Source organism: Xenopus laevis, chromosome 7S (genome assembly GCF_017654675.1).
Source record: "Xenopus laevis strain J_2021 chromosome 7S, Xenopus_laevis_v10.1, whole genome shotgun sequence".
Lineage (NCBI taxonomy): Eukaryota > Metazoa > Chordata > Amphibia > Anura > Pipidae > Xenopus > Xenopus laevis.
In genome coordinates, this window is record NC_054384.1 from 2,423,024 (window position 1) to 2,445,691 (window position 22,668).

Here is a 22,668-nt window from a genome sequence, read left to right on the forward strand (position 1 = left end):
AACAAGGACAGTTACACAGAACTATAAACCCAGTGAGAATGAGGAATGAATGGATATTGGGAAGTTGTATCAGGAGTCAGAGGCAGCAGTGCAGAGAAAGGGACAGACACAATGACAGTTACACAGAACTATAAACCCAGTGAGAATGAGGAATGAATGGATATTGGGAAGTTGTATCAGGAGTCAGAAGCAGCAGTGCAGGGAAGAGAAAGGGACAGACACAATGACAGTTACACAGAACTATAAACCCAGTGAGAATGAGAAATGAATGGATATTGGGAAGTTGTATCAGGAGTCAGAAGCAGCAGTGCAGAGAAAGGGACAGACACAATGACAGTTACACAGAACTATAAACCCAGTGAGAATGAGGAATGAATGGATATTGGGAAGTTGTATCAGGAGTCAGAAGCAGCAGTGCAGAGAAAGGGACAGACACAATGACAGTTACACAGAACTATAAACCCAGTGAGAATGAGGAATGAATGGATATTGGGAAGTTGTATCAGGAGTCAGAAGCAGCAGTGCAGAGAATGAGGAATGAATGGATATTGGGAAGTTTTAGAATCCGATTTTCTTTTGCAAAATAAGTGAATAAATTGGGTTTGGTTCCCGTGTGGAGGTGTCGGAGTTGTGTGAAGTGCGAGGGATTTAGCGCTAATCACGGCCTCGTTCTACTGGACCTGTCACAACTCTCCGCTTCTACTTAATTTAAATATTCGCTTTCTGCTCTAATCAAACCAATAAAATGAATTTTCATAGAGGGAAGATGTGGCTCTTTAGCTCAGCGGGGGGCCGGTAATTGTCTGTGCGGCGATGCGACTCTTTATACAGAGAGAAGCTCAACGTCATTACAGCGAGTTCTCCTTAATGTGTTACACAGTGAGAGTCCGGGAGCCACATTACTGGCACTTAGGAGACTGGCTGAGAAATCCCAACTGCCGAATAATCGCACATGGCGTCTGACATAAATGTGATGTATCACCTTGTGGCGCAGTGGGAAGCTCCTCTCTATCTGCCGCCCAACTGTTTTATAGGGTCCTGCTTATATTTAGCCCCCACAGGTAGATGGTCAGGATCTTATTAAAGTCTGAGTAATAACAATCGTAAATTGGCTGTGAATCTTCCTACTGATACTGAGACTTAATGTTCTTATTGATTCCCTTAGACAGTACAGTATGAGGGTATAGCTTATTGTGTGCCCAGAACATTCCTTCTCTGTATATTTGTACAATTAAAAAAACAAATACAAAAAGTACTGTTCAAGTGATACTTATAGTGGTTAACAATAAAATACATTTCTAGCTTTCGGATCATGGCAAAGGGGCCTTGGTGCTCGGTGTATTTTGATAAACCAATAGAAGTATCACTTCACAAGTTCTTTTTGTATTTGTTTTTTTGTTATTTTTACTCCTGGTTAACACGGTACCACAGTTTTTGTTTAATGCTTCACAATAACTAGGAATTTGGAAAATGAAAGCAGTTTAAATTTCTCTGATTTGTCAAGAAATAACAAAAAACATAGATTTTTCTTAATTTCAGAACAAGCCCTGTTTATCCAACTTAACCTTGAGTTTGATTCCAGTCCGGGCACTAACTGCCAGGAATTCTTATGTTCTCCCTGTGCTGCCCACTTCAATAACATTCAGGCTGAGTTATTGGCTCCTCTTAAGACTGACCTTACTGTGTGTTACTGTGGTAGGGACCTTAGAGTGTAAGCTCACTGGGGAGAGACTGATGAGAATGTGATAGGGACCTCAGATTGTAAGCTCCACTTGGGCAGGGACTGATGGGAATGTGATAGGGACCTTAGATTGTAAGCTCACTGGGGCAGGGACTGATGTGAATGTGATAAGGACCTCAGATTGTAAGCTCCACTTGGGCAGGGACTGATGGGAATGTGATAGGGACCTTAGATTGTAAGCTCACTGGGACAGCGACTGATGAAAATGTGATAGGGACCTCAGATTGTAAGCTCCACTTGGGCAGGGACTGATGGGAATGTGATAGGGATCTTAGATTGTAAGCTCACTGGGGCAGGGACTGATGGGAATGTGATAGGGACCTTAGATTGTAAGCTCACTGGGGCAGGGACTGATGGGAATGTGATAGGGTTCTTAGATTGTAAACTCACGGCAGCAGGGACTGATGGGAATAGGATCGGGACCTTAGATTGTAAGCTCACTGGGGCAAGGACTGATGGGAATGTGATAGGGATCTTAGATTGTAAGCTCAGTTGGCCAGGGACAGATGGGAATGAGATTTGGACCTTAGATTGTAAGCTCACTGGGGCAGGGACTGATGGGATTGATGTTCTGTGGAATATGGCATTGTATAAATAATAAAATCCTGGGAAATATAGTTATACAATACATAAAGCTGATACCTGTTCATGCTGCAGTATCAGCAGTATTTCTAGTCATATTCACTTTGCTATAAACACAGGCTTTTTGTTATCATTGTGGCTCAGAATTTGAATTTTACTGTAAAGGTGCTGCCCAAAAAGGCAATAAATGCTCATCCCGAGCACCGAGATGCAGTCGTATTCTGCACAAATACAGATATTTTCCCTTGTCTCTTATTCCCTGGCACCTTCATTTCTCTCATTGTTTATTCCAGCCCTTCTTGCATTTATTTCTTCATCTCCACTGGAGCCCGAGCACAATTCTCAATTATTTACTGCTCAATGTAAGTGCAAATCCTACGCAAATAAACCAGATCACTCCAGGAATTCATCCCAGAAGATTCTGAGCTTGGCAATTGGATCTGCTGCAGTGCTTCATTTTAGCTCTTTTATACAGATAGCTAGAATCTCAGCTGCCATAAAGCAGGACAGGACTGCTGCTTACAATGGGGATCAGATAGGATCTGTGCAGCCACTGGGACAGAATGTTCTGTTATACAGATAGCTAGAATCTCAGCTGCCATAAAGCAGGACAGGACTGCTGCTTACAATGGGGATCAGATAGGATCTGTGCAGCCACTGGGACAGAATGTTCTGTTATACAGATAGCTAGAATCTCAGCTGCCATAAAGCAGGACAGGACTGCTGCTTACAATGGGGATCAGATAGGATCTGTGCAGCCACTGGGACAGAATGCTCTGTTATACAGATAGCTAGAATCTCAGCTGCCATAAAGCAGGGCAGGACTGCTGCTTACAATGGGGATCAGATAGGATCTGTGCAGCCACTGGGACAGAATGTTCTGTTATACAGATAGCTAGAATCTCAGCTGCCATAAAGCAGGACAGGACTGCTGCTTACACTGGGGATCAGATAGGATCTGTGCAGCCACTGGGACAGAATGTTCTGTTATACAGATAGCTAGAATCTCAGCTGCCATAAAGCAGGACAGGACTGCTGCTTACAATGGGGATCAGATAGGATCTGTGCAGTCACTGGGACAGAATGTTCTGTTATACAGATAGCTAGAATCTCAGCTGCCATAAAGCAGGACAGGACTGCTGCTTACAATGGGGATCAGATAGGATCTGTGCAGCCACTGGGACAGAATGCTCTGTTATACAGATAGCTAGAATCTCAGCTGCCATAAAGCAGGGCAGGACTGCTGCTTACAATGGGGATCAGATAGGATCTGTGCAGCCACTGGGACAGAATGTTCTGTTATACAGATAGCTAGAATCTCAGCTGCCATAAAGCAGGACAGGACTGCTGCTTACACTGGGGATCAGATAGGATCTGTGCAGCCACTGGGACAGAATGTTCTGTTATACAGATAGCTAGAATCTCAGCTGCCATAAAGCAGGACAGGACTGCTGCTTACAATGGGGATCAGATAGGATCTGTTGCAGCCACTGGGACAGAATGTTCTGTTATACAGATAGCTAGAATCTCAGCTGCCATAAAGCAGGACAGGACTGCTGCTTACAATGGGGATCAGATAGGATCTGTGCAGTCACTGGGACAGAATGTTCTGTTATACAGATAGCTAGAATCTCAGCCATAAAGCAGCTGAGACCCTTTGGGTAATTTAGTTAGAGTTAGAGAGTATATCCCAGAGTCAAACTTATATAAAGTAACACAATATGTAGTTGCCACTTTATGAGCAGTGACTAAGTGCGGTGGGACAAATCCGTGGCAATGTATCACAGAACAATCATTACATATGATATTTTTGAGTATATTTTATTCTCACTTTTTTTTTTATTTCCTACACAGCAATTTCAGTGCCATTAAATGAAATCCAAAAATGCGCAAGTAGTAATTTTCGAAACATTAGACAGAAATTTGCTACGTGGGGAGTTTTGCAACAAGCGCGTGACATTAACGTTGAAGCCAAAATCTCCTGCAAACTTTGTACTAAGCAAAAGGATCACAGTGGGTCGTAGGAATGTTCTTGTGCCCAGATGGGCTTCCGATTCTTTAGTGCAGTTAACCCATAATAATACTTTCCTTAATAAAAGTGACAGACTCAGAGCCATTTTTAAATGGCAATGAAATTATTGATCCCCACCAGGCAAAGAGTTTCCTTCTCATGGAAAGAATTAGATAGAATTATTTGTAAATAACATTTATGGGGCCAATATGAGTATTTGTGTTGAGCTCGTAGCCTTGCTTCAAAGAGCAGGTTAAACCAACCCTATAGTTAAAGCTTGCCTGAATATGCAATGCAATATCATTCATGGGTTTTATGTTAATTGTGCTCTGTCTTAGCCTGGTCTTATGCCCATTAGTCCTCCACCAGTCTTAGTCCTTGATGCAGAACATCTCTAGTCTTGATCTCAGCTCAGCCTACATTTGGGTTTATGTGGCTTAACACAATGCCATTCATGGTCATGGTCATGGTCCAGTCTTGATCTCAGCTCAGCCCAGATTTGGGGTTATGTGGCTTAACGCATTATCATTCATGGTCATGGTCCTTTTTGTTTTTTGCCTTGGACTCAACTCTGTCTTAGCCTTGTCCTCTGCTCATTAGTCCTCCACCAGACTTAATCATTGATGTAGTCTTGAATGTCTCTAGTCTTGATCTCGGCTCAGCCCAGACTTGGGTTATGTGGCTTAACACAATATCATCCATGGTCATGGTCTTTTTGTAGATTGTGCTGGGTCCCAAATTGGTCTAATAGCCAGTAGTCCTTCACCAGTCTTAGTCCTTGACATAGACTTTAAATCTCTCCAGTTTTGATCTCGGATAAACCCAGATTTGGGATTAGGTTGCCTAATTATGCAACACTATTTCAGTTGTGGTCTTTACATTGACTGTGCTTTTGCTCTTCTTGCTCTGAAGTTGGTTGATGCCCTTTAGTCCTCCACCAGTCTTAATCCTTGATGTAGGCTGTGAATCTCTCTGGCCTTGATCTCAGCTCAGCCCATATTTGGCAAATTGTAGCCTTATTGTTAAATGCAGTTACAGTCATGGTCTTTACCTTGATTGTGCTTTTGGTCTCAACTCTTAAACCCATTAGTCCTCCACCTAGTCATTGACATATTACCTGCAGTCTTGCTCTTGGCTAAACCAAGACTTGGGTTTTAATCCCAATAATGCTTGTAACCAATGACCAGGGAGTGGCATATAGAACTTCTTTCTCCCATTTCACCCTGGTTCTTAGGAATACATGTAGGATAAGGTGTAAACACTCAAGCCAATCCCAGTTTAAGAGGCAAAACCAGAAGAACTTCACTTCATGCTGCGCCTCACACTTGTGTTTCTCTGACTTTGGTTTCTTTAAGGCTCTTATAGTTTCTTTTGCTCCACCAGGGTCTCTCACTTTCTCCCAACTTTTCTCTTTCTCTCTTCCTCCCCACTCGGCTCCTCTTAGCCCCCCACCGGCATATAAATATGTACATATAAAATCTTTGTTTAAAGGGCTAATTGACTCTCTTGTTTCACTTTTTGCTGTAGTAATTGTGTTCCTATTCTCATCATTGCGTAATCATTTCGTATTGTTATCACAGAATATCCCTGATTGGTAAGTAGCCTCTGTGCTGAATTAAGATAATCTCATGGAAGCCATACAAGCCGCTCATTTCTCTTGGTTATGCATTGATCTCCACGCGCCTCCATTTTTGGCTGCTTTTGAAAATGAATGTACAACATAAATATATATTTCCTTTTATCCCCCCTTGGTGGGCTGGTCCTTTCATAGCTATTGTATCTTTTCAATTCATATACTTTTTATACTTCCCTGTCTTTCATCTCGTGCTTCTTGGGGTTGGATTTGGTCTGTTGATAGAGAAGAAGACATGACAATACAAAGACTTATGGCCAAAAAAAGAACTGCTGCTTCCGTAACCATTTCCCAAACACACTGCACGACTTTCACTGACAGATACAAGTTTTATCATTTGATTTGTTCCTTTAATTCCATTTTGATTATGGAAATCAAGTCATTCCTTCCCTGTAGGTAAATAATCCCATCCGGTTGTTTCTGTCCATGGGAGACACGTATCTGTGGCAGCTTTTTATTCTTAGGATATCAATATATTTTTCTTGGACTTTAGCCTGTAAAATAAGTTTATCATTAAGGGGAAATTCTTAAAGCACTTGGGTCCAATAACAAAATCCTCTATTTGCCAAAAGTGCGGCACTGAGACAAAACTGACCCGTTTCTTTTATGATATCTGGATCCCCCTGGAGAATCGGCCTCGCTCTTCTGATTTAAAATACATTTTATTCAAAGAGAACAAGTAACCTTTAACGTGAGCCTGGAATAGAACGTTGCAATTTCATTAATTCACTTAGGAAACCTTCTATAATTTCTGGGTAATGAAAATGACTGACCGAGAGCTCGGAACTTGCTGTTCGTGTCGGAACGTAAAAATGATAATATTATGAACATTCCGAGACCCAGGACTTTATCCTAAACCACAGGCAGCATTTAAATAAGTCAAGTGTGAATATAAAATAACATTTGTGTTGACTTTTTCTTGCCCTTAAAGGAAAGATTTTTTTTTTTATTTGATGATTTTAATTTCCCACATCTTATAGATGTTGTCTGGCTTCTGCTAGCCCATAGTATGTAACTGTTTAGAACACTTTATTGCCTATACTCTATTAATTCTTTCTCTCGTAACAGTCTCATCACGTGAATATTAAATTGTACGTTTTTCAGTTCCAGGAATACCTTCCTCTAACTAAACTGCAAGCTCAAGTTTAGGCCTGTAACTCTGAATGTGGCACTGACCCTTGTACCTGCCATGGAAAGGGACGGGACATGGAACAGATTTGGGCACCCCTTTTCTTTGCCAGGGCATGGAAGTGATGTGTGCACCCCTTTTCTTTACTAAGGCACGGGAGGAATGTATGCAACCCTTTTCCAAGGCATGGAAGGAAGGTGGAAATCCCTTTTCTTTTCCAAGGCATGGAAGGGAATATGGGCACCCCTTTTCTTTGTCAAGGCATGGAAGGGAACGTGGCCACTCATTTTCTTTGTCAATGCTTGGAAGGGAATATGGGTACCCCTTTTCCTTACCAAGGCATGGAAGGAATGTGGGCACCCCTTTTTTTTTCCAAGGCATGGAAGGAAGGTGGAAACCCCTTTTCTTTGCCAAGGCATGGAGGGATGTGGCACCCCTTTCCTATCCCACATTCACAAGGTTTCTTTGGATCACCTGTAAGTTGGATAACCTTGATCGTTGCATCGGGAGTCTTGGGGAAGTTTGGGTTTTGCTGAACTGAGTTCCCAACACCAACATTATTATTGACTGTGGACATTGATGCTTAAAAGAAGCCCTGGCTGTCGTGGGTTGCTGGGATCTGTAGTTCAGCAACTCCTCTTTCTATTCAGGCCTCTCCTATTCATAGAATTTGGACCTTAGCAACCAGATGGCTGAAATTACAAACTGTAGAGCTGCTGAATAAAAAGCTAAATAACTCAAAAACCACAAATAATAAACAATGAAAACCAATTGCAAATTGATATCCCTTTTTACATCATACTAAAAGTTTAATTCAAAGGTGCACAACCCCTTTAATGATGTAAATTGTCTTTGGTACATGAGTAATTAAAAGGTGAACAGGGTTGACTTGGCTCTGACTCTAAATCTTTATCTGGGTCCCCTGGGAAAAGAGATAAGAAACCCTAAGGTCGACGTGAAAATAATTCTCCATTCCCTCTGGTATCAGCGCGGTGTTTGCATTCACTCGTTGTCATCCCATTGATCAGATAATACATATTATTATCAAGTGTTTATACCACTGCCGGAGCCTTTCCTCTTATCGATCGTACGTCACACCCCAAACAACAATGGAAATGCCATTTGCTGGAGCCTCTCCCGCTGCAATCGCTGAATATTCCCACAGAGATTTACCCACGAGGCATCGGCACAATGAACAAAGGTGGATGTGTCTCTGCGCAGAGAGTCGACATAATGCTGTAATTTCTACTTCTCTGACAACCGGGTTTGGTTCTCGCTTGAGCTTTAAGAATGACAGTTGTGTTGTGCAATTGTTGTACGTGTCAAAAATACGTTCCCCTGTAATTTTCTGCCATATGATTCTAAAGCTTTTATGGAAGGATTATACTCGGCGTGAAATCATTCGTAGCGGTAACAATGGCAACCAGGGGTGCAGACGCAGTGCAGTTGCTGAACTTTTAAAGACTTTGCTAGTGAGAATCTTGTTGTAGGATTTAAGTCAACCAAGCCTGGTCTAAATACTTTGGGGAACCCAGAAATGACAGGTCTATCTGTGCTGTAGCACCAGGAACCAGGGCCGGATTTACATTTTGGGGTGCCCCTAGGCCCACTGCTGTTCGTCTCCCCTGTCCCCTCCCCTTTAATCGTGCAAATTTTCATCATCTGGACTGGAGCAATGGGGATTGATGCACAGGGAATTTAAAAAATGATTGTATCTCCAACGCATCCCCAGTGTTTTGTGGTTGTGGTTATGGTTGAGCAGCATGCCGCCCCCCTAAAATCCTGCCTTTCCACAAATCCGGGCCTGCCAGGAACCCCTTAATGCAGCCAGATGCACTAGTGCTGGTGTTCCGTGATGCCTCCCATGTCCACATGTTTGTGCAGAGAAGAGTAATTGAAAAGTAAGACCTGTGTAGAAAGTGGTCTACATTGTAGACTAGGATAGTTGGTGTTGAGGGAGAAGCAGTTGGGTTATTTGGCTGCCTCCTAGCTTTACTACTTACCAAATGCCCCACTACCTACTGACATTCCAGACATATTCTGGAAGACCAAGACCAAGACAAGAATAAAAGTGTCCGTGGTCTACATTGTAGATTAGGATAGTTGGTGTTAAGGCAAACACAGTTGGGTTATTTGCCTTTTAGCTCTGCTCCCTTCTACTTACCTGGAGTCCTACTGCCTTTAGAGTCTTATTCCAATTTCAATGAGAGCTAGTGACCATGATCTGAATAAAAGTGTCAGATACACAGGGAATCTTGTTGGAGGATTTAAGTCAACCAAGCCTGGTCTAAATACTTTGGGGAACCCAGAAATGACAGTTATATCCGTGCTGTAGCACCAGGAACCCTTCATGCAGCCAGATTCACTAGTGCATCACAATATTTAACTAATATTTTCCATGGAACAGAATACTAACAATGCTATTATGGATGGAGATCATAATGGGACAACATCATTAATAGTAGATCTCACATTAGTAAAGTCTGGGCACTACTGGTCGGTCTACATTGTAGACTAGGATAGCTGGTGTTATTTCCAAATATTAATATTTCCTGATTCTTTGTTTAATACAAATTCTTTTTCAAAGAGATTACATGAATTTTGTGAGCAAGTGGGGTGGCTTTTTAAGACGAGTCACACGGCTCACTTGTTACCAGCTGCACAAAACCCTCCGGCGCTCTCACCTACGTTCCTCTTACTATCACTGATATTATGGGATGAGACTTGTTAATGAGAAAACTCAACTTTATAAGTCTAGAATTGATAAACCCTTGTGCCTTTATATGGTCACAGACCCCTCAGTGACTTCTAATATCCTTATCATTTACAGTAGGGGGTACATTATCCCTTATAATACATGAGTGATACTCAGAGTTCCCTGTATAACTCAGCCTGCAGCCTTGTGCCTTTATATGGTCACAGAACAACCCCTCAGTGACTTCTAATATCCTTATCATTTACAGTAGGGGGTACATTATCCCTTATAATACATGAGTGATACTGAGAGTTCCCTGTATAACTCAGCCTGCAGCCTTGTACCTTTATATGGTCACAGAACAACCCCTCGGTGACTTCTAATATCCTTATCATTTACAGTAGGGGGTACATTATCCCTTATAATACATGAGTGATACTCAGAGTTCCCTGTATAACTCAGCCTGCAGCCTTGTGCCTTTATATGGTCACAGAACAACCCCTCAGTGACTTCTAATATCCTTATCATTTACAGTAGGGGGTACATTATCCCTTATAATACATGAGTGATACTCAGAGTTCCCTGTATAACTCAGCCTGCAGCCTTGTGCTTTTATATGGTCTCAGTGACTTCTAATATTCAGATAGGAATTTTCATTAAGATGAACAATAAACTCATATATAAGGTTTGCAGACTGTCATTATTGCTGTGGGAAATATAAAGATTACTGATACACATGACACACAGTTGGCTGTAGGTACATTAAGGTTATAGAAAGACCCAGATCAAGACACACAGTGATTTGTATCCAACTTTTATTGAGAGAGAAATCATCCTTGTGTTTCGGGGAAGAACCCTATTGCTGGGTTGTTGCTGTTACCCAGATATTGGCGCATTACGACCATAGATTTCTGCTCCTTTTCTTTTTTTTCTCCCTGTGACATTAATTGTATCAGGAATGTGGGACGCGGCTGAAATATTCCGACACAGTAAGTGAAAATAATGGCACTAGGGTCAGCCTGTCCCTGACAAACAGCCTCTTTGCTGCATCGATTGGAGAAGAAGAATCAGAATAAATCATGTGCAGTTCTGCAGTGGGTTCTGACTCATGAAAGTCTGTAGGGAAGAAGGATAGGAGGTGTGATATTGTGTATGTGTTATATAAAATTTCTCAGGGCACAAAGAACTGGTCTATGAGCTTGTCTAAAAGCCAAAAGTTTTGGGCCAAGTGAAAATTTAAGACTAAACAAGGAGGGTTTTGCTAAACCACTGACCAGTATTTCTTGCTGCTCAGGCCTTACCTGTAAATAATGTGCCTGTGATCCACACAAAGGGTTAAACAGACACAGAAGTGAATCACACGGACACAGGGAAGTCAGTGTCATCTCATACAAATCAAATGGAAATCACATTTACTGATGTAGCTTCATAGGCCGTCAATCAAGTCTGCCCATTTCTTTATTATCATCTCACTTTCATGTATATTCTATTGACTAGAGGTGTATATATCCGCTCTCTGCTCCAGCTCCTCTCTATAGACCAGTTCTATTAGGCCGCTCTGTGCAGGTAAGAATAATATATAGTATAGGATAATGTACCCCCTACTGTCATTTATAAAGATATTAGAAGTCACCGAGGAGTTATGTGACCATATCCGAGTGCTTTTATACAGGTCACATAACTCCGAGGTGACTTCTAATATCTTTATAAATTACAGTAGGGGGTACAGTATGCATTATTATATACATTTTGTGTGAAATGTCAGGAGGGGGGTCGGCATTCAATTCGAACGTGGCAGCGTCAAATTCAGCCACGCGGCGTCAAATTCAAATTCATATATAAGGATATAATTTACAGTCTAGTCCCATAGGGAGGTGTCTATATATTATACAGTTACTGTCTGTGTGTATATGATATGGGGGTGTCTATATATTATACAGTTACTGTCTGTGTGTATATGATATGGGGGTGTCTATATATTATACACTTACTGTCTGTGTGTATATGATATGGGGGTGTCTATATATTATACAGTTACTGTCTGTGTGTATATGATATGGGGGTGTCTATATATTATACACTTACTGTCTGTGTGTATATGATATGGGGGTGTCTATATATTATACACTTACTGTCTGTGTGTATATGATATGGGGTGTGTCTATATATTATACAGTTACTGTCGTGTGTAATATGATATGGGGGTGTCATATATTATATCATGTTACATGTCTGTGGTGTATATGTATGGGGGTGTCCTTATATATTATTACAGTTACTGTCTGTGTGTATATGATATGGGGGTGTCTATATATTATACACTTACTGTCTGTGTGTATATGATATGGGGTGTCTATATATTCATACACTTACTGTCTGTGTGTATATGATATGGGGGTGTCTATATATTATACACTTACTGTCTGTGTGTATATGATATGGGGTGTCTATATATATACAGTTACTGTCTGTGTGTATATGATATGGGGGTGTCTATATATTATACAGTTACTGTCTGTGTGTATATGATATGGGGGTGTCTATATATTATACACTTACTGTCTGTGTGTATATGATATGGGGGTGTCTATATATTATACACTTACTGTCTGTGTGTATATGATAATGGGGGTGTCTATATATTATACACTTACTGTCTGTTGTGTATATAATATGGGGGTGTCTAATAATTATACACTTACTGTCTGTGTGTCTATAAATATGGGGGGTGTCTATATATTATACACTTACTGTCTGTGTGTATATGATATGGGGGTGCCTATATATTATACAGTTACTGTCTGTGTGTATATGATATGGGGGTGTCTATATATTATACAGTTACTGTCTGTGTGTATATGATATGGGGGTGTCTATATATTATACAGTTACTGTCTGTGTGTATATGATATGGGGGTGTCTATATATTATACACTTACTGTCTGTGTGTATATGATATGGGGGTGTCTATATATTATACACTTACTGTCTGTGTGTATATGATATGGGGGTGTCTATATATTATACACTTACTGTCTGTGTGTATATGATATGGGGGTGACACTGTGTCTATATATTATACAGTTACTGTGGCAATGAAATTATAGTTGTATCAGAGTTTTAGTTGCCCTTGAATACCGAGTGGGCTAATTTTCGATTTTTCTTTGCTTTTCAGATCGCCTTCTCCCAGCACAATACCATCATGGACTTGGTGCAGTTCTTTGTCACCTTCTTTAGGTAAGTCTGATTGAACGGAGACTGGTTCTGACTCTGGGATCAATGTAGCTGAAACCATCTGACTCACAGGCTTTTTCAACTGGCTGTTTAGGTAGAATTTGAGTCTTGGCTTGAGAACTGACATATTAGGTTGTTGTTAGTCTGTACCAGCAGTGCTTTCATTTGAAATAAAATACACCAATCGCTGTAAAGTCAGTGGAAATATTTAATTCATGTAAATAAAAAAGTTTCTTACAATTAAATTTTTTTTGATTTGGCAACATTTTATTTTGGGCTTTGCATTCCCTTTACATAGTTACATAGTTACATAGTTACATAGTTACATAGTCGGGTTGAAAAAAGATAAAGTCCATCAAGTCCAACCCCTCCAAATGAAAACCCAGCCCCATACACACACCCCTCCCTACTGTCACATAAATTCTATATACCCATATCTATACTAACTATAGAGTTTAGTATCACAATAGCCTTTGTATTATGTCTGTCCAAGAAATCATCCAAGTCCCTCTTATAGTCATTAACTGAATCATCACCCGGCAGTGCATTCCCCAACCTCACTGTCCTGACTTTTAACCAGTTCTCTATCCAGGTACAAATATTATGTTCCAGGCCAACATTCCTTAATTTAACCAGTAACCTTTTGTGTGGCACTGTATCAAATGCTTAAGCAAAGTCTAAGGGGCCCATTCATTAAGTTCGAGTGAAGAATTCGAAGTAAAAAAACTTCGAATTTCGAAGTGTTTTTTGGGCTACTTCGACCATCGAATGGGCTACTTCGACCTTCGACTACGACTACGACTTCGAATCGAAGGATTCGAACTAAAAATCGTTCGACTATTCGACCATTCGATAGTCGAAGTACTGTCTCTTTAAAAAAAACTTCGACCCCCTACTTCGGCAGCTAAAAGCTACCGAAGTCAATGTTAGGCTATGGGGAAGGTCCCCATAGGCTTGCCTAAGTTTTTTTGATCGAAGGATATTCCTTCGATCGTTGGATTTAAATCCTTCGAATCGTTCGATTCGAAGGATTTAATCGTTCGATCGAAGGAATAATCCTTCGATCGTTCGATCGTAGCATTTGCACTAAATCCTTCGACTTCGATATTCGAAGTCGAAGGATTTTAGTTCCTAGTCGAATATCGAGGGTTAATTAACCCTCGATATTCGACCCTTGATGAATCGGCCTCTAAGTAAATCACATCCACTGCCATCCCAGAATCCAGGTCCCTGCTCACATTCTCATAAAAGGAAATTAAATTAGTCTGGCAAGATCTATTACACATAAAACCATGCTGGCACACACTCATAGTATTATGATTTGCTATGAAGTCCAGTATCTTATCCTTTATTAACCCTTTGAAAAGCTTTCCTACCACTGGCATCAGACTAACTGGCCTATAGTTTTGAGGCTGAGAACGGGATCCCTTTTTGAATAGAGGCATCGCATTAGCAATTTGCCAGTCTCTCAACACCATGCAAGACTTCAATGAAACCTGAAAAATTAAGTAAAGAGGTTTGGCAATCACAGAGCTAAGCTCGTTATGTACCCTGGGATGAATACCATCTTGCCCCGGACCTTTGTTTATCTTAACGTGTTCTAGTCTCTTTTGAATTTCTTCATGTGTGAGTCATTCATCATTAGTTGTATTACTAGAATTGGGACTATTTAGAAGGAAACCTTCATTAACTGGTTCCTCATTTGTGTAGACAGAGACGAAAAAAATGAGTTCAGAATCTGCGCTTTTTTTTGTTCCCATAAACCAGCTGACCCCCCTCTCTGATATTAAAGGTCCCACCCGTTCCTGCTTCATTTTTTTACTATTAACATATTTGAAAAATAATTTTGGATTCTTTTTACTGCTTGCTGCAATATCCTATCGATTTCCATATCGATTTTAACTTGCTTAATTTTTTTTATTTGCACGATTTATTGTCCTCCTTGTATCTTATAAGTCGCAGTAGAGCACCATTGGACCACAGATCAGGTTTATTATCTACAGGTTTAGGGAGATCTTCTAATTTTTTTTTTTTTAATGGGATATTTATTCTATGACACGAGTCTCATGAAGTCATGTGACACAAGTGACATCACTAAGCACCGTTTATAACGGATGACATTACTAAGAGCCATTTATAAGGATCTCATTTACAGGATATTCGTGGCTTTTGTGTATTATAAGGTTTTTTCTTGGCACTTGGTTTGCTCAGATTCGGAGGCGCACTGAAAGTTTTTGGGTGAATGAAAGGGTTTTTAATTTTAGGAAATCTCTTTATACTCAGGGAGACGAGCGGCTAAAGGGCAGATAGCGAGATGGAGAGGGGTGGGATGAATAAAACATGGAGTCATCAGACGGGCTGGTAATTAGACTGCCTCAAGGCTCTTTCCTCTGCCCACCTCTCATTAATAACCTTGGCAGTGACCTTTGTAAGTGAAGTCTCAGTCCTTTGTGGAAAGAAGAAATTGTCTCTTCCATTGACAGGAAGCTGCTTCTTTCCTATAGTGTTTGTACTGAGTGGGAACCTGGGCAAATAAAGGGAAGATTATGAATTTATTACACTGTATATATATAGAGAGAACCGCACACAGTAAAGGTATCCTTATAAATGGTTCTCTGTGATGTAATTACGTATAGTCAGTACTAAGTGATGTCATTTGTTATAATCAATATGTTGTAGTTGATACAGGTATGGGATCCGTTATCCAGAAACGAGTTATCCAGAAAGCTCCAAATTACAGAAAGGCCCATAGACTCCATTTTATTGAAATATTCCAAACGTTAAAAAATTATTTCCTTTATCTGTGTAATAATAAAACAGTCGCTTGTAGTTGATCCCAACTAAGATATAATTAATCCTTATTGGAAGCAAAACCAGCCTATTGGGTTCATTTCATGTTTATATGATTTTCTAGTAGACCAAATAACAGACAGATCCCGTGTCCAGAAAATCCCAGGTCATTCTGGGTAACAGGTCCTATAATGATACTCAGACAATACAATAAGGAATATTTCAGCTTTGCTTAGTGGCGCTACAGTGCTGCTATTGCAATGACTCCCTGACCAATGGAATTTACAATCTAAAGTCTATTTCCAAGGAATAACTTGTACAGTTTTGCATTGTACAGTAGCTTGTACTTGATCCCAACTAAGATATAATTGATCCCTATTGGAAGCAAAACCAGCCTATTGGCTTTATTTCATGTTTATATGATTTTCTAGTAGCCTTAAGGTATGAAGATCCAAATTACGGAAAGATCCCTTTTTCGGAAAAACGTAGGTCCTGAGCATTCCAGATAACAGATACCTGTACAATAGTTCGCTATGGCCCTGCTGTGTCCCTCTATGACTGGCTCACTGGGCTGGGTTGTGTAAGTGCAGCAACGTGAGTATGACATGGATTTAAACATCTGTTAAAGGACAAGTAAACAGTCATATACAGTGACATAGTGCTGCTGTGATGCTTCCCATTGAAGGCTGCTTTTTGCCACTGTCAGCACCGGCTTTAGCTGTAGTAGGGCCTGGGGTAAGATACACTTTATCGGACCCTTATAATTTATGTAAATGATCTCCTGGGCTGCTCTCTTTCCCACAGTCAATTTGGGGGGCTGGGCTTTCAGCCAAAAGGGTTGATGGGAGTGTTCCAGTTGCACTGGAGCTCCATCAGCCTGCTCAGTAAAGTGGGAAAACCTCATGATGAGACTTCAGTTTAGAATACAGACGGCCCCTGCCTGACCAGCCTGGATACCTGGGTAAGTACTGTGGGGGAGATCCAATTCACTTACTAAGGGGAAAGGTTAATCTCTGATCATAGGGAAGAGAGCAGCCCAAGGGCAGGTGGTATTTTGTAAGAATCAGAGCTCTGCTCCTTTTAGTACTGAGGGATAGGATTCTCATAACCAGAGGGAGGCTATAGAGAATCAGAGCAATGTGCCGGGAATGTGATAGAGGGAGGTTCTTGTCTGATCATGGGAAAGAGAGCAGCCCAAGAGCAAGAAGTCCCTGAGTGAGTTCTGTGGGGAGATTGACATTGCTTACTAAGGGGGAGGTTTGTCTCTGATCATAGGAAGGAGAGCAGCCCAAAAGCAAGAAGTTGAAGAGTGAGTGCTGTGAGGAGACCATTTGGGGAAGGTTCCTGTCTGACCTCAGGGAAGAGTGCAGCCCAAGGGCAGGAGGTAGTGGGATTTAATGTTCTGTGTCTAGGTTAGTACTGGGGTATAGGATTCTTATAACCAGAGGGAGGTTCTTGCCAGATCCCAGGAAAGAGCAGCAGTAGATATAGAGAATCAGAGCAATGTGCTTAGGTTAGTGCCGGGAATGTGATAGAGGGAGGTTCTTGTCTGATCATGGCAAAGAGAGCAGCCCAAGAGCAAGAAGTCCCTAAGTGAGTACTGTGGGGTGACTGTTTTCTTTCACTCAGTGGACCAAAGGGAAGAGTGCAGCCCAAGGGCAGGAGGTAGAGGGATTTAATGTTCTGTGTCTAGGTTAGTACTAGGGTATAGGATTCTCATAACCAGAGGGAGGTTCTTGCCAGATCCCAGGAAAGAGCAGCAGGAGATATAGAGAATCAGAGCAATGTGCTTAGGTTAGTGCCGGGATCTTGGCAAAGTGAGCAGCCCAAGAGCAAGAAGTCCCTAAGTGAGTACTGTGGGGTGACTGTTTTCTCTCACTCAGTGGACCACAGGGAAGAGGGCAGCCCAAGGGCAGGAGGTAGAGAGATTTAATGTTCTGTGTCTAGGTTAGTACTAGGTTAGTATAACCAGGGGGAGATTCCTTTCGGACCATGGGAAAGAGAACAGCCCAGATACAAAAAACGGAGAATTGGGAAATAATGGTGAGAGCTTGGAACCACTTGCCTTGGTGGATGTGTATAGCGCACAGATAATGCAAATAGTCATGGGCCTATCTGACCCATTTCGCTTTACCAAAAAATTGTGAAACGCATTAAAGTCTAAGGGCGTTTTTATCTCTGCAAAATATTTTGTTCATCCCTAAATATCACTAATATTCTCCTCACATGGACACTAAGTGAGCGCAGTTTGAGCCATGGAGGAACCAAGACTCAGCAGGACATTATTGTGCATTGGGTTTAAAATATTTGTTTATTTCAGGAAAAGCTCTTAGACATTTACTGAGGAAGGACAAAAGGGACGCGGGGAATTTCTCTGCTTTCTGCCGCCAATATATTTACTGTATATTTATATATAATGGTCTTCTATGGGTTTCAGATTTATAATGTGAGTTTAGCTCAGGACAGTTGAATTCTATGGAGCACATAAGTGAGTCAGTAACATATCCCGGCAGCTATTAGAGGCCTCGTTAAATCCACACAATGGTACAGATATAATTCTGCACAGTCGTTCCTTTATGATCCAGCAATGGGGAAATTTGTATTAATCAACTCCGAGGATGAAGTGGAGTCAATGACTTGTAGCGTTCGGAATGTTCCGAGTAATCACTTCAAAGAGACTCCCACCAATTATATAGAGGTCGAGAGAGAACCTCATTGTTTTATCTTTACAGTCACCTAAGGTGACCCCCAACTGCTTTTATATAGCAAAATCCGCTCATCCGGGGGGCGAAAACTTATAGTGATTGACCATATTAAAGCTGGATTTGTCTTTGGTGAGTCTCAGATCTACAGAATTCAATGGAAAACTTCACCTGGGAGACAAGAAAGTGAGTCTGATTAGTGTGTGGGGTGGATTTTCCTGCCAGTCCCTGGTTCTGAGAGAAAAATGGAGCTTTACACACGTGGGGCAGATGGAGCATTACAGGGGTACCCAGGGCACAAATAAACACCCCAAATCTCCCCCTAACTGGCCAGGCTGGGCCCCCTTAGCTCATAACAAGGTTACAGATATATAGAAACATTGGGGTGTCACCCTGCTATAGTTCCAGGGGTACCCAGGGTACAAATAAACACTCACCCCAAATCTCCCCCTAACTGACCTTCAGACTGGGCCCCCTTAGCTCATAACAAGGTTACAGATATATAGAAACATTGGGGTGTCACCCTGCTATAGTTCCAGGGGTACCCAGGGTACAAATAAACACTCACCCCAAATCTCCCCCTAACTGACCTTCAGACTGGGCCCCCTTAGCTCATAACAAGGTTACAGATATATAGAAACATTGGGGTGTCACCCTGCTATAGTTCCAGGGGTACCCAGGGTACAAATAAGCACTCACCCCAAATCTCCCCCTAACTGACCTTCAGACTGGGCCCCCTTAGCTCATAACAAGGTTACAGATATATAGAAACATTGGGGTAACAGTCACCCTGCTATAGTTCCAGGGGTAACCAGGGTACAAATAAACACTCACCCCAAATCTCCCCCTAACTGACCTTCAGACTGGGCCCCCTTAGCTCATAACAAGGTTACAGATATATAGAAACATTGGGGTGTCACCCTGCTATAGTTCCAGGGTCCCCCCTGATCAGATTAGATGGGGAATGTGTGACTATTCTATTTGATGATCCCCCCCTTTTCCTATTGCAAGTTCTAGGGTGTAGAAAGAATAAAGGAGGTGCCCGTGACCCCCATGCTGCTGACAGAGAATAGACTTGGAGTTTATATCTCTGATTTCTCAGGATGTTTCTGTATTTTCCTTTAATGAAATAAGTTTCTTCTCTTCTATAAAACGGAGCCGGTGACTAACGCTTGAATGTTTTTCTTCATTTCAGCTGCTTTCTGTCCCTCCTGTTGGTTGCGGCCGTCGTATGGAAGATTAAACAGACCTGCTGGGCTTCCCGCCGACGAGAGGTTTGTTAAGAAACTGTGCGAAATGTTTGGGGGATCAGACAAATTCGCTTGGGGATCTCCCTACATTTAGTCAGATGCAGAAGCTGCAGTTCATGATGTTTCTCTATAGTCATTTAGCTGAAAACTGGGCACATTGGTTATTGCTGGTAGTCTTACTGGTACTTGGCTCCCTCTACTGGCAGGGGTTATACCCTCTATTTGAAAGGAATTCTGCCATGATTTTTATGATGTGTCTAAATGACACTTTTTACACTGCAAATAATTCACTGTACAATATAAAATGTCATTCCTGAAGCAGCAAGTGTATTTAGTTGTAATATTGGTGTGTAGGTGCATCTCAGCTCATTTTGCCTGGTCATGTGATTTCAGAAAGAGCCAGCGCTTTAGGATGGAACTGCTTTCTGGCAGCCTGTTGTTTCTCCTACTCAATGTAACTGAATGTGTCTCAGTGGGACCTGGATTTTACTATTGAGTGCTGTTCTTAGATCTACCAGGCAGCTGTTATCTTGTGTTAGGGAGCTGTTATCTGGTTACCTTCCCATTGTTCTGTTGTTTGGCTGCTGGGGGGAAAGTGATATCAGTCCAACTTGCAGTACAGCAGTAAAGAGTGACTGAAGTTTATCAGAGCACAAGTCACATGACTGGGGGCAGCTGGGAAACTGACAATATATCTAGTCAGATTTCAAAATTGAATATAAAAAAATCTGTTTGCTCTTTTGAGAAATGGATTTCAGTGCAGAATTCCGCTGGAGCAGCGCTATTAACTGATGTGTTTTGAAAAAAAACATGTTTTTCCATGACAGTATCCCTTTAAGCCATACTTGCCCAAGACAGAACATTCTATCAGACTTTCCGCCGATTCTCTCGCTGTCGGCACCCACTTCGTTATCTCCGCGCTTATTAATTGTTCCCATATAAGTCAGGGCAGGAGAATGGCAGGTCTCTCTGTAATTGGCGCTGTCGCGGCGGCACGTAATCCGATTATCCGACTGCGATGTTTCAGGCTTGGGATAAGGATAAAAAGCCGCGGCTTCATTACGCCTGACTGTCAGCGTTCAGGAGTCGCACACAAACACGACAATGAGGATGAAGAAGATCTCGGGCCGCGTCGTTATCAGAGAAGCAGGACAGGGATATAGGGGAGGATACAAGTGAATGCGCCAGTGCACCTGCACAACAAGTGAATGCGCCAGTGCACCTGCACTGCTTTCTATCCCTTTAGCATAAGTACGTGAGAACAACAGAGACGTTTTGATTTGTGTGACCATTAAATTGCCACTAAATGTCATTTCCTTGGAGCCTAAAGGGGACGTTTGTCCTGTTCGGAAATCACTGCAGGACTCAGATAAAGGGAAACTAAAGCCTTTGCTGGAAATGCTGTATTTTATATATTGTACTTACTGTACCAGCCCTGACGTACAGCAGTTTTAATCAGTGGTGTAACCAGATGTTACTGGACCCCACAGCAAATTAAATTTAGTGCCCCCAATATCCAGAGGTTTCCCTATTTTACCAATATATGTTGAAATTGCTCCTTATTTGGACCTCATGTGGCCCCTGTACCTCCTGGGCCCCCCTATAGTTTCCTCTATAGTTACACCCCTGGCTTTATTAAAGCACTTCAGATGACATCCATCTTGGATCCTGTTAGACATCTATTTGTGTCAGTGGCACTGCACATGCTCAGTGGGCTCTGGGCTGCTGCTGAGGGGTCGGGGGGAAATATCACAACATTAGCAGAAAGTGAGGTCACATCTGTCATAGAATCTGCTGGCACAGGGCGGCGTCCATTCCTCTGCTTTACAATGAAATGAGCCGTATTTAGTTTTAGATCGTGGAATGGGAATTATACAGCAAGAAATCTCAGCGGAGGCAAAGTAAACAAAACCTTATATTCCGTCCTGCCTGGAATTGAACTTAGGACCCCCCATCCCCTATCCCAACTTGTTGCCTTTCCCCTGTGTGTTCAGCACCATGTGACTGACAATCATAGACTTCGGATGGAGAACTTAACCATTCACCGTCAGAAACCCCCCACACCATCCTGGCACGCTATGGGTTAATGATGGGACTGATAGAAATAACAAAGGGGTTAATGAGTGGGTAAGTCTTGGCACTGCTAATCACATATTCAATTAACGAGGCTCCTGTTCCAGAGGAATGGCCCTAAGGGCTCTTACTGACGAGCGGTTGTAGCTGCGATCCCCTGCGTTCCGTTTTTCTGCGTTCAGCCGCAGGGGAGCGCAGGAATAGACACATTCGATTTTTTCAATGGGGCTGTACTCACACAGGCGCGTGTAGGCGCTGAACGCAGGAAAAATGCAGCATGTTGCGTCTCAACCTGCGTTCAGCGCCTATGTGAGTACAGCCCCATTGGAAAAAATGTAATGCGTCTATTCCCCTGCGGCTGAACGCAGAAAAACGGAACGTAGGGGAGCGCAGCTACAACCGCTCGTCAGTAAGAGCCCTAAAACACACAAATGACAGAGAGATGAAGCCGCTCGTTAGCGGCGTTTGCAGATAACCTTATTAACGAGATGGGATTTGATACTGTAGATTTAGCTAACGAGCTGCAGCGTTCCGCCACCTCCTCGCAAAGCTTTACTTTTCTTCACCCGCTCGTTAATAAACGCTAATGGCTTCTAGTTTGTTAATTGTCATTTAACGAGCAGGGCTCTTAGGCGACATGAATATGTTAATCGGATCCTTAAGTGTTACTACGGTTACTGCTTAATCTAACACCTGAGTCAGTTATGGCTGCCAAGGTCACAGAACAACCTTCCCCATAGCTCTCCTGTTGTGTTACATCTCCTTCCAAAGCATTTTTACAGAATTTTCAATTAATTGTATTCATTTCCTTTTTCAGTATGCTGAAAC

At 41.9% G+C, this 22,668-nt stretch overlaps 1 protein-coding gene across 2 annotated transcripts in view; it reads left to right on the top strand.

Moving 5' to 3' along the window:
- The window catches only part of LOC108697311 (attractin-like protein 1), a 294,681-nt gene that overhangs the window by 177,350 nt on the left and 94,663 nt on the right, over nucleotides 1-22,668 (top strand). For both annotated transcript variants that reach the window (XM_041570808.1, XM_018227238.2), the window contains exons 26-27: nucleotides 12,967-13,028; nucleotides 19,713-19,791. In XM_041570808.1, the coding sequence (XP_041426742.1) occupies nucleotides 12,967-13,028; nucleotides 19,713-19,791 (141 nt within the window). The remainder of the gene's footprint in view (nucleotides 1-12,966; nucleotides 13,029-19,712; nucleotides 19,792-22,668) is intronic.